Source organism: Macadamia integrifolia, chromosome 11 (assembly GCF_013358625.1).
Source record: "Macadamia integrifolia cultivar HAES 741 chromosome 11, SCU_Mint_v3, whole genome shotgun sequence".
NCBI classification, from domain to species: Eukaryota; Viridiplantae; Streptophyta; class Magnoliopsida; order Proteales; family Proteaceae; genus Macadamia; species Macadamia integrifolia.
The window spans coordinates 30,280,031-30,293,581 of record NC_056567.1 but is presented as its reverse complement, the minus strand read 5'-3'; the positions used below and the strand labels follow the sequence as shown (position 1 = coordinate 30,293,581).

The following is a 13,551-nucleotide window of genomic DNA, read 5'->3' as shown; positions in this document are numbered from 1 at the left end:
AAAACAAAAAAAAAAAAAAAAAAAAAAAAAAAAAAAAAAAAAAAAAAAAAAAAAAAAAAAAAAAAAAAAAAAAAAAAAAAAAAAAAAAAAAAAAAAAAAAAAAAAAAAAAAAAAAAAAAAAAAAAAAAAACAAACAAAACATGATCCAACTCAAATTCCAATATATTATAATGATCTAGTTACTTTAGTGGAACTTTCACACAAAAAAATGTTGCTTTTTGAGAGAGAGACTTATGATGTAACCCAAATTTAATGGAACTTTCACATTCCCACACCCACGCCCACACACAAACACACACACACACAAGAAAAAAAGGATGTCTGATTCCAACAATCTACTTCTCCACTCATTGCACCTAGTAAATTTGTTCATGTCCAAGGAGGATCAAATTATGTATAATTTTGAATTCTTGTAGGGGAAAATCAAACCAATGCAGCATCGTTTGGTTGATTTATGAGAGAGAAAGCACTGTTCATTAGTTTAGTGAGGGCTTTCAAAGGTTTTATATAGCAAGATGTACGAGGAATTCTGTCTGACACAAGGGACAAGATATCAAACAAATATATGGAAGACTATTTGGCAAAGGAGGAAACTAAGATCCTCCAATATTACAAAAGTTTGAAAAGAAAGTTCAAAGGAGTGTGCTAGGTTCATGTATGAGGGCTTAAAAAAATAATATGGTTTATGTGGTTCTTTATTGAACAATACCGGATTTCTGTTAGAATGAGGCAGGTATAATGGAAAGTAGTATGAAACAATCTGGCCCGGGGGGGGGGGGGGGTTGTAGATCCTTGGAACCTCCCCTTTGCAAAAGAGCACATAGATACTTCTCCAACACTAGAATAAACTGTGATAACTCTCTAACATGTACAGAGTAGACCATTCTCACTAACATCCTATCAGATCGCATGCATGGGCACTACAACTAAATAAAATTAAGCAAAAAAGTTGTACTGCCCCATGAAAAAGGTATACCAATGCTGTTTTGTTTTTTCTAATCCTTTTTATCTTAACCCACTGACTATTCAATAGCTTTCAAGATACCAGTGTGGAATATGGTGCATCGGTGAGGACTGTAAATTGTGCAACTAGGCCTGGGATCAAATCTCACCTTCACACCCCTCCCCCGAACTTATCTATAGATAAAATACCACATGAGCCACCAGACACATGCACAAGGGAAGTATAAAGAATGGAAGGATAAGAAACAAGTTCCGCTCCATCCTTCAAAGACCATGGAACAAATAATAAAATGTCAAAGGTGAGACAATGAGACAGGCATGGAATTGGCATCAAAATTACAATAGTTAAAATAGAGCCTTCAACAAAAGAAATTTTAAGATAAAGAAACAAGTTACATTCTGAGCTGCCGTCTAAAATTCATTTAAGGTATTGTAGCTCTGAAAGAGATACTGACAGTTGTAGCCTTATCTGAGAAAGCCATTGCTTTTCCGATAAACTCAGCTCCAAATTCGAGGTTATGAATGGTGAAGACTACACGAGCTCTACTGAGACCGCAATTCATATAATGGTCCTTAAATAACCAGGCAACAGGTGCACTAGACCAATCATGACAATGTAAAATATCCTGCTCACCATGTAAAGTATTGGTTAAGATACAGAAAAGTGTGAAGGACAAAATAAGAAACTGACTGGAAAGAGATAAATGTATCACTTATAAGGGATGTATCTAGTAAGTATATGCATTTACTTAACTACATAACAGGTATCATTAGACTCAGGTTGGCCATGTCAGATCAACCCAGACGCTGCGACCTGGTTACCAAATCAGGTGTGGGTCAACACCAAACCCTCCTAAACCCAGAGAGATTATCCATCATGAAAGATTTCCTGGCCAGTCTAACCTAAAGGCTTTGAGCAGATTAGCTGGTTTTGTTCACCAGTTGACCTCATCTCCAATTCCAAAATGGTTGAAGGCCGGACTGGGTCTCAGAACGTTGCACATGAACACACACCCCATTGCACCCATGCATGCTCACACATAGTAGTACACAATATACTGAACCAAGTAGGTCCATAGATTTCCTGTTCACCTCTCAGGTGAAGGCATACTGTAATAAATAAAGGAGATGGGTGTCCTTCAACCATTAGATCTGAAGTTTGTATTTAGCACAAGGAAACAAGTTTACACCTAGTTTTGGAACAGACCACGAAGCATATGGAGGAAGGAACCACAACAATGGAGAAAAATGCTTCAATCCAAAGGCCAGAAATCACAGATTATCAGCAAGCAGTGGAACAAATATCAAAGAAGTTTGTTGGTGCCAACAAACAATATGGAAATCAGACTGCATTATCAAGGAAGAATCCCCTAATTCTTGCCCTACCCACTAAATCAGGCCAACCACTAATATCCATTGGACCTCTGCAGTTCCACAATAGGATGGACTATTTTATGTCAGAAATTTTATTACCCAACTAGAAAATAATAGTGCCAGTTGAAAGCAAGCCTAGAAATAACACCAACAAAAATGAATCTAGTTATAAAACTTACAGGATTCCATCCACCTTGGAGGAGAAACTCAAGAGCTGCATGGCAAAAAAAACCAAACCTTTCTGCATCATTTCCGCAACCATATACACAACCTGTCCAAAAAAGTCTGCAGAGAAAGAGCAATAAATCACAGTTTTAGTTCAAACTATAATTCATTGAAAGGATTTGTCTCTATTGGTGGAACTCATGCCCAAATGAAAAAATGTAACTCTTAACAGGATATTGTTAAAAAGACGCATTACTTAACATGGTTTAAAAGGACAGATATATAAATATGCCAAAAACAAATTAGAGCCAAAATACCAAAACGAATGGTTTCAATAGATAATGAGAAAGCCAAAGATGCACCTGTATAAGCCAAAATGTTAAATCCAACATCAGTGAGGAGCAGTCGTTACTTCACATATGTTATAGATTTTAGAGATCCTCAAAAGCACTTCTGCCATCCATGTTATGCCATATATGTTCTTAACCCTATTTGGCTCAGCTACCATGTGGCCCAACCTAAGGGTGTTGGTTCAGCCCTTGGAGTGGGCTTGATATTCAGATAGATGGGCAATCTCTTGGGCCAGGCCAGGTATAGACTCAACACTCAGCCATTCCATCCAGCAATAAGCACATGTTTACTTACATGCATCAAATATATACACACACACACACACACACACACACACACACACACATATACATTCTATATTATACATGTAATTATTTCCTTTTCTGATAGTCATGCATTCAATACTTTAGCAGTAGATGTAAGCACAATTAACCGAAAAATACTCTATTTAAAAGACTGGTTTTCACTTACAACTATAATAATGTGTAATAAAGCATAAAAATAATTTTCAATTTATAATCTAACAAGCATAATAAATCTAGATTTTTTACGCACATGCCAAAGCATGTGGCACATAATGCAAGTGAAAATAATATGATAGCCTCAAGTACATAATACTAATTATGCAACACAGGTCTACAGGAGATGTGGAAATTTTCACTTTACTATCCAACATTGTGGACAGGATCCAATCAGGTCAGGCATAAGTTCCAAATACGTACTAGGTCACCCAAGTCAATCTTCTTGGACTACATTTTCTAGTGCATTTTTTGTTGAATATAGGATGAGGGAAAGTAACACAGGAATTGTCTCATAGATTCAATCACAATTTCTCCCTACTTCAGGAAATTTCTATTCACAAATGACCTATTTACTGCCAATGACCTTTCTTGTTGATATAACTCTTACAGGTTAATGCTCATCTTGAAGATAAAAGAACAGTTCACAAGTAAAATGTATAAACCACAGGCTGATTGGGTTCAACTATGCTTGATTGTGTTACAGTACCTCACAGATCAATGTATATCATAGCTGATCAGGGTGAAAGAATTGATTGGCACAAAAGCAACAAGACAGATTCTGATTTTCCCGGAAGCCGAACAGCTAAAACAGTCCTAAAGTTCGACAGTTCTACAACAATTTATCAAATTCTTTACTTACTAAAAAGGAGAATATATAATTGAATGTCTGCATTAATTTAAGGCCCCATACCCTTCAAAGATTCAAACGAGGAAAACTGAAGTCAAGCAAAAATTTTAAAAATAATCTAGAACAATTTACATTAAAAAGTCATAATATATAGATAAGTTATATAATGATAACATGCATAAGCTACAATGATGAACTAATTAGCAACACTGAAGCAAATGAAATATTGGAACATATAATCAATAGAACTTTTAATTTTGCAACAAGTGTGCTACATTACCCATTTTGAGGCTCCAAAAAGTAGACAGAAAGGCCTTCTACTTTCCCATACCAAACTTTTATTTCAGTTCCACCCCAGTGATAGCTCCAACTGAATTGAAAACCCTTTACCTATTTCACAAGATGAATATAATTTCGATGAACTAAGACTTCTTAATAAGAACTCTAGAAATAAGGGGGTAAAAGAGGAAAAAGATATAGGGAAAGCTAAAACATTAGGAACAAAAAATGTAGCCATGCAGGGATATGCTAATAAATGTGGAATCATAATCATATGTTTAACAAAACAGAAGTTCCGACATTTAAAGGAAAATTAGATGATCCTACAGCACATCCAATACACTAACAAATCAAGTAGACATTACAACTTTAATATAATAATAAAAGCATGAAATACTCGGGAAAAAAAAAACAGAGGGAATAGATGTGTGGAATATGGGACATCTGAAACAATGAAAAAAATACTACTTTAACCACCAAAGAAAAAATTATACTAAGAAAAGAACACCAAATCCAATACACACATTTTGACCCCGAAGGGAAAATTACATTACATGAGACTAGGAGGCAGCTCGTCTGTTTCATAGAAATACAATATAGTACATTACAGGTTTCAGAGAGAGAGAGAGATTGATACTCCATGAAATCTGTAAGGCTACAATAAAGAGACAGATTTGAATCTTACATTGCTAAGGTTCAAACAGTCATACTTTGGTAGAATTATGTCAACATTGTGGCCTAAATCTTGAACAGCACGAGAAAGGCTTGTGACAACATCTCCAAGGCCTCCCACCTGAAACAGTGTTGGACGACATATAAATCAATTATGTTCAAGAAGATGTAAGTATATTTCTTATCCAAAAAATCTGCAAGACAGATAAGTTATTGCATATGCATCAATTTTGGAAAATGCTCCTACAAAATATGCCAATCCATTTTACAAAAGCACTAAAGCAGAGAAATTACAGATGCCCTTTGCTTGATGAAGTCAAGTAAATTTCATTAAGAGAAGAAAAGAGTCCCCAAATATTGGAAGAACCGAAGAAAATAAAATCAACTAAGAACAGATAAATCAGATAGTAATATCACATAAATTTATCAACAAAAGAATATCTGAATAATGGTCAATAAATATTATGTTTCTAACTCATCAAGAGGGACACACAAAGATCCTTTGTGGATTGCAGCTTGTTATATATTTGTCTTCAAAAGTTAGACTGATCATCCATTCCCAGATTATCCAGCACAAAGCAAAAGGTACAAGATTCCGTAAAATGCTGGCCTGTCTCATGTAGGCTCCAGCTAATCCAGGTATCAATAAGAGTGATGATGCCTCAAATTTTTAAAATTACTTTTCAGCATCACTATTTCCAATACACTTTCTCCAGGTACATATTTAATGCAGAAAAGAATTGTATTGAATAGAGCTGAATATTTGCTCCAGTCACACTCACAAACATAGTTGTGTGTCCCCTAGGCGTCACTTAGGTGACGGCCTTGGCATCCAAGCCCCTTGACAACTAGTGTCGCTTTGGTCGCCTAGGCGGGCATTTTGGTCACCTTGCGTCCAGGCCCCCCCTCCAACACCTTAGTTTTTCCTAGACACCCTGACACTATGCTGACATGATTGAGAAATATAATTATTTGCCCATTTATAAACACTCCCTTTCTGTTCTCATATCATATCACATCAAAAGCAGCAAGGACACACAAAACTGATCATACTCCAAAACATCTTGCCAAAACACCAAGGATGATGGTTGTGATGAGCTGATACCGCTAATACCATCAGCTGCACAAGGAAATGGTCTAAAACTAATTCCAACATATTTTCTCCCTTTTAGAAAGCAAAAGGATTTGTATTGGTTACCAGGGGAGAGGGAGAGAGAAGCCTGGGTTATAGGCCCTAACTGGCCCCAGTGGTTCTAAAACAATAGCCAACCTACTTATGGTCCAAGACACCTCGGACGAGAGTCCTGGAATCTACTGCCCTCTATTTGGTAGTCCAAATATGTTTTTTAGTTTTGGGAACATCAGATTTTGGAGTGTTTGGATGTGGGGTCAGCTCAGAATGGATTTTAATTGTCTATGCTGGAACAAGAACACATTTAATTGGGCTATTCTCCCACAAGAACAGGAAAAAAGTTATAGGTAACACCTTGCAGTGGTTTTGTTCCTTCACTTCTCTCACTCTTTCTATTGATTTTCACAAAATTTGAATTTCATCTGAATTTTCTCTCATTGTGCAGCCAAATTCGCACGTTGTACAATTTCTGACAACTTTCACTAGCCACAGCCTATATGAGACAACGTATCAAATGTGGCATTAGGGTTAGAACTCAAAAACTGAATATCATGGGTGGTGTTACATCAAATCCAGATGAATAACTCATTTGTAGTGACCTAAAAAGTGGATATGCTTGGGTTCATTTGTATACACTCCCTCCATATTCTCTCTCACTTCACCATGGATTGATGCAGTTACAAACACTTGCTTATTTAGCAAACCCTTCTGCAATTTTCCTAATTCTAGCTGTTTGACTTCTCCTTCTGACAATCAAGCGACAACAATGTTTTCATAGGCACCAGCTAGTTACAGGGCACAAGCCAACATTTCATTATCATAGGTCATAGCATAGATATTAATAGTATCCATTCTAGCTACCTTATCTGGAAAGCAGGTGATTGGTTAAGAAGGTCTGCCACAATTCTCTAGTATTTCAGGGCAAGGGATTTCATTCTTATGTGTAATCCTACACTTTCCATTTGCTTCAAAGAATATTTCATCTAAGAAGCCATGAGTTTTGGGGAGATTATACATCATGTTTCAAAGGCTGTCTCTCTAACAAATAGAAAATAGGTTGATAATCATGCTTGAGAGCTTTGGAAGGAAATGGTTTATTAAGTCACTCCTCTCCACTATTTGTCTTCTTCCATTCATGAATTGCTTCTTTTGATAGAAAAATGTTCTATCAGATAAGTGGTGCCTGCACCAACAACTTAGCAACATCACATAACAAATTCCCCAAATCCAACCCCATTCTTCTTCATTGCTACTATTACTTAACTTAAAAACAAATTCTAAGCAAATCTGCATTCAGCCCCCCCCCCCCCCCCGGTCAAATGTTTGCAGATTTCTCCAAGCAATTGCTTAAGTCCTAAATTCATGAAAGAATATAGAAAACCAACATTCATCAGCATCTTATCAAATAGGAAGCTTCATGCAAAATCCCAGGAAAAGTATGGTGGAAATTGACCTTTGCAATTGGGGCCATTTCAACAGCCACGTGCACAATATGCATTGGTGGCTCCTTTGCAACTCCTCCAAAGACAGGTACATGGTAGTCCATCCCATTTTTGTTGTCATAAATCCCACCATCTTCACTCTCAGAGAAGACAAAGTTCATCGTGTGCGCATCCAATGGAACCTTAACTGCAAGAAGATAATATTCACACTTATGTCTGAACAAGTATTAACATAATTGCATACAGAATGGGTAATCCAATTTGAAGAAAATGTTAAATATGAACATTAAATTTGAAGAATTCTTTTGATATCCCATTAAAGAGGTGATTCAAGAATCATGATTCTGACAAGATTTATAAATGTAACATAGTGCAACAAGAGGTCCAACTGAAAAAGAACCTCACCAGTGGCTTTGACAAGTGAACCACCATAAGTAGGCAACATTCTTTGAGGTGGTAATGGACCATTACGGTGGGTCCAATGGTTGAATGAGCCTCTAAACCAAACTTCAGGTTTTCCATTCAGAACTGTGCGTGAAGGATTATAAAAAACTGTCATAGTACTTCCTGCTTGGACATCAACTGGCTCAGTGTAGAATATATGCTTTTGAGACAACAAAATTTTTTGTATAGTTCTTGACTTTGTTTCAGATTTCATGCGCTCTGTTCTTTCAGCCTGTGAAAAAGCAAGCACAGAAGAAAATAGCATGAAAGCAAAAGAGAGTCATTAAATTTTACAGAAAAGGAATTCAATAGATTTTTATTTTATTTTTTTAAATCCAAAGCTGACAGGTATAGTTTACAAAATGCGGTATTTTTACAATAGCACAATGCAGTTAGGATGGAGCCACTGAATAGGGACTCATAAGCCTTCAGTTAATTTGTGTGGACCAGTATGACATAAAAGGAACATTCTTATCGACTCCATTGAAGACAATCGTGCTTTTAAGTAAATATTCAATGTCCAATGATGGAACTTAAAATTTCACTTTGTATGTAGTTCCAAGCCCAACGGATGCTTACCATAGGAGTAACTTTAAGAAATAGAAGAAGATGCACCATGCTGTAAAACCTTCAAGGGTAACCTGAATAATTTATTCAATTAGATTTACCCTTTGTTTTAGTTTCTTTGGAAGCTCTGTGTTTCATTGATTAAAAATTTTCTGGAATTTTTTCATACTTAAATAGTTATTAACTGCAGAGAACACCCCTTTAGAGCACTAAAACAAAAACAGAAACAAAAAAAGGTGGGGGGAAGAGGAGTTCCACCCCAGGATCCATTGCAACAAGTCATGAACAGCAAGAGCTTCAGCCACAACAGGAGCCATCCAATGAAGTGGACAAGAGAAAGCTTCTAACATATCTCCTTTCTGATAAGAAAAAGCACCACCAACCCCTGATTTTGTAGGATAAAACTTTGCAGACATGATGAGAAAATCAAGTTTTTACTCTTCTTAGGAGTAACTTACGGTTCTACCAAAAAAAAGAGTAACTTACGACAAAATTTGGCAGCTAAGCTAGTGGATGCATGTATTTGTTAATGAAACTCTCTAAGGTTCGAGTTACCTTATTTGAAATGTTTTGCACTGGATTGTTAAGCTTTGATTATGGCTTCTTTAACTTGGTAAGCTTTTGGATCTCCTATCTTGACTTCATAGAATTATAAGAGTTGCTGATTAGTCCACTACGTGTTTATCATGAGAGGAACATTGAAAGGTCCGTAGAAGTTGTATATATGATGACCAAAAGATATCAATATGCTAATTAAAAATGAATACTTTCTCTATACTTTGCTTTCTCATGTTGCTTGGATTACCACCTCGCATGAAGTTCTTGGCCTCCCTTATAGAAGCTAGACTTAGACAATTATTAAAGTACTTTTCCAATGCATTGTAAGCATAACAGATTGATTCTCTACAGCATCAATTAAATTCTGCCTGACAGAAGTCCTCATTCAGTGGGAGAGAGACAAATATCAGAAAATTTTATAATGATAATTCTCTCTGTGTCTGTTGGAGGTGGCTGGGTTCAGTTTTCACCTTCAAAGTACAATTCCAAAGCACACTGTAACTGTCCCACTATATTGACTATCATTCAAGTTAGACTAACCTTAATATGTATTGCCACTTCCTTTAACCTTCTCTCCTCCTGAAGTTTGTTATATATCTTGTTCTCTTCTTCAAACCAATACAGTTCTTCAGGTATGCGCTTTGGAACGATAGCATGAAAATCCTGAAGGTGGTTGTTATCATACACATAGGCATTCTTGGGAGGTCCATCAGCAATAACCCAATCCAAGATGACTGCTCGATCAGGTAGAACAACTATAGGAGAGGGAAAATAACAAGGAAAACACATCAGCCATGGATAGAAGTAAACCCTGAGAATCATAATGGGTGATACGCATGCTATAAAATCTGTTGCTACTGACTAAGAGCTAAATCTAAAGATGAAGGTTCACATGCACCATACATTATCATCCATAGTAAGACAATTAGATGGAATTTACATTTTCAACTGAGAACAGATGTTTGTAAGTCAAATAGAAACATAAAACATACTAAACTGAAATAGAAAATAAACACAAACTAGATTGAGTATCAAATTGTACAGGCATCAAAATCCATATATAAATTAAAAAATTAAAATATTCAACATAAAAAATATACTCAGAACATGAAAGCTAGCAACCAATAGGATGAATCTAACCCATAAACGGCCACAAATACATCCCAGAAAGGCAGATATAAGGTATTCGGTTTGGTGCACGTGGCACATGCTGACGTGCAAGTGTTCAGGACCCACTATTCCATTGGTCTATAATAGTGGATACTCTAGTAAATCTGCGTATTTTGTTGAGCATATACTCCTTTCTTAGAATTTTTTTTGCAACCTTTTCTAACTACCCCAAAAGAAGGGGATAGAGCAGATAGTTATGAAGTAGGTCAGTAAACTCCAGTACAGTTGGACTATTCATTATGATGGGTTTCCCCTTGCATGCACCCACATTGTACCACAGTGCCATTTATGACATACTAAGTGCCTACCAAAGTGGCAAAATATTTCAGCAGAAGATAATTTATCTTCCCTAGATAAAAAATATATGATGGTGCCTCTGACTAAGAAGATTGTACTCATTCATACCATCAACATACCACCAGTCAGCATCTGTTCGCGCAGAGTGGACAAGTCTTCCAGTGATACTCACACCATCATTCCAATTGTTGTGCCCTCCATGGATCCAAAGCTGGTTAGCATGAACAAGAGGACCCGAGCCCCTGTTGTAGAATAATCTGATGACCAGGTCTCCACCTTTATACTGATAAGGTTCTATATACCAAACATTATCAACAGACCTTACAGCCGCCTTCATTAATTGACGTTCAGCTTCCCGTCTCTTTCCAACCTCCATCCTAGCCTGTGCCTTGTCAGCTTTTCTTGCAGCCCTTTCTGCTACCTTTCGCTGCTCCTCTTCTGCTTGTCTTTCCCTTTCAGCTTGCTCTGCAGCAAGTCTTTCAAGTTTCTTTCGTTTCTCTCCAAGCAAGAAATCTTCAAAAGCCATGGCATCCATTCCGCCTTCCACATATTTAAAAAAATCTTTGTTATCATTATTATCATAAACATCACCCCCATTGAAGAACACAAAATTAATCTTGTATGCTTCCTTGGGAACATAAAGCCGGCAATACCACCAATCTCCATTAAGATTAGTTTTTTTCAACCTTATTGTGAATTGTTTCCATCTCCAATCATTAAAGGCTCCCATGATCAGAACATCTCGTTCATCTTTTAACGTAGAGAGACTTCGATTTAGGAAAAATTCTATTTTTTGGCCAGGCTTCACTACCTGAGGATAAACAAACATTTTATACCCTCTTGAAAAGTTCTCCTCAGCTAGGTTCTCAAGCACCCTCCTGTGCATAACAACGTTCAGCTCCAACTTTTTAACTGAATACTCTTCCATCTCTGGCTCATGAGGCAATGAAGTTTCACGGTGATAAAGCAGTTCAGGTTTTTCCTTTCCAGTTTTTTCTATATGCTTATCAGTTTCAGCAAAAGTTCTACTTTTCTCACTATCATTCTTAACTACATTCAAAGACTTTCTTCTTGTTGATAGTGTTCCACCTACAAAAGAAGCTCTTCCATCTTCCTCTGTTTCATCACTTTTAACCCCACCAAACAGTTGCCTCGTCAATCTAACTCCTTCAGCTTCATCTTCAGTGTCACTCCTAACCACATCCAAATGCTTGTTTATAAACAGTGATCCATCCACCTCATCCTTTTTACTCTCAAAAAATCTTTCTGGAGTTGGTGTCTCAGTTACATCATCGTCTGTCCCGGTAATTCTTCCATTTCCCTCTGTTTCATCATTTATCAGTGCACCCAACATTTGGCTTCTCAATACAATGCTGTCAACCTCATTTTCAATATGAACCCTTCTCTCCAGATACTTTCCTGGTGCATATTCAATGTCACGATCGTCACCTGAACCAACTTTGGTTTGTGCTGGTTTTTTTCTGTGTTCATTGTCACTTTTCTCTCTCTTCTGGGTACTTGTTCCAACTCGTGATTTTGGCACTAAACCCTTTGAAGCCGGGACATTTGGCCTTGAAGTCTGGCCTTTTCTTGGTCTCCTCCTTGGGGAATCTATGAGTTGTAAATAATAATCAGAATAAAAAAGAGAGGTAGAGAGTTAGTAAAATGAACTTCAATATGCACCAGAACAGTACTTTGTGAACAAGAAATCCATAACATACTGACCTGAACCTGCAATGATACGATGTGAAACCCCAATTGCTGTACAATCCTTTCTCCATGGAGACAACTGAAATGAATAAATGAATCAACAAGAAGACACGTCTCAACCATTTCTGAAATATGACATTCATCTTCTTTTTTTTCCGTCTCCTTGGTGCAACACAATCAATATATATATAATTCCATCAACCGCTCAAACATTCTCCAACTTACTCAAGGAGGCAACAGTAAAGATCAAGTAGCAGAAGAAAAGAAAATGTGAAAACCATATGATTTATTTCAAATCTCAATTGGAAATCCAGCACCGCAAAGAACTAAGAAACAAGAGAAATTCAAAGTAAACAAGGTTTGATTTTCAAAATAATCAGAATAAGAAAATAAAGTTCACATAACATAAATTTCCAGATATACATGAACAACAACAAAATCTATAAACTAGAGAAACACAGATTTCCTACTAACATCAATTCAAAGTAAAAACTAGGCATAATTCAGCAAATTGGATCAATGATGATCTAAAAACATATATGAAATAGAGGATTACTCGTAAAGATGAATTGCCTCTCCCAATAAATAGTAACTCATTCGATGGTTTAGCCTCTAAGCGAGTTCTTCCCTCACAGAAGTTTCTTGCTCCGAGATATCTCTGTAAATGCAAAGCAGTCTCCATAGTTGATGAAGAACATCTACTAACACTCCCTGTGGTCACTCCTTAGGCTTCAAGAACCTTTTATGTCTCTCTCCTCTTTACAAAGAAAAGGGAAGTAGGCCGTTCCTAAAATCTCTATTTTGGAGGGAGTTGGTTTCCCATAATTTGGACTTCAGCGAATAAAGTGCACTTCCTCGTGAAACCGATCCAGGATCCCATCCAAATCGCAACGTCCCAGCCATGGTTTGAGCCTTGTGGTATCCATAGTGAGGAACCAAACAGAACTGACTAAGTTGAACCCAACCGATTCAAATGAATTCGGATACCAAGATATTATGGTATACATTACTTGGTATTGATCATCGTATCGATTGGCTAAATTCAATATATGAATCAAAATGTATTGTATCATATCAGAGATATACTAAGATATGTTAAAAATCAAAACGATCAACTAAATTTAAGCTAAGATAAATTTAAGAAATTTCATATGCTTTTTCGGGAGCCACGCAATCAGTTACGTGTTCTTTTTTTCCCATATTACTAATAGAGCAAGGTAGCTCTATCCGTCCGCACCCTTTATGGCCATAAATAGCTAGGTCTGGGCATGGGGAATG

General features: G+C 36.7%; 1 protein-coding gene across 1 annotated transcript in view; it reads right to left on the bottom strand.

The window, feature by feature from the left end:
* LOC122093489 (starch synthase 3, chloroplastic/amyloplastic-like) overlaps window positions 1-13,093 on the bottom strand; it is a 19,414-nt gene extending 6,321 nt beyond the window's left edge. Inside the window, exons 1-10 of the mRNA XM_042663834.1 lie at window positions 12,830-13,093; window positions 12,289-12,352; window positions 10,672-12,174; window positions 9,637-9,851; window positions 7,933-8,203; window positions 7,539-7,714; window positions 4,967-5,074; window positions 4,283-4,392; window positions 2,517-2,622; window positions 1,419-1,589 (exon numbers count right to left, since the gene is read on the bottom strand). Coding sequence (XP_042519768.1) covers window positions 1,419-1,589; window positions 2,517-2,622; window positions 4,283-4,392; window positions 4,967-5,074; window positions 7,539-7,714; window positions 7,933-8,203; window positions 9,637-9,851; window positions 10,672-12,174; window positions 12,289-12,352; window positions 12,830-12,955 — 2,850 coding nt within the window. The 5' untranslated portion in view covers window positions 12,956-13,093. The remainder of the gene's footprint in view (window positions 1-1,418; window positions 1,590-2,516; window positions 2,623-4,282; window positions 4,393-4,966; window positions 5,075-7,538; window positions 7,715-7,932; window positions 8,204-9,636; window positions 9,852-10,671; window positions 12,175-12,288; window positions 12,353-12,829) is intronic.
* Window positions 13,094-13,551: the final 458 nt, after the last annotated feature.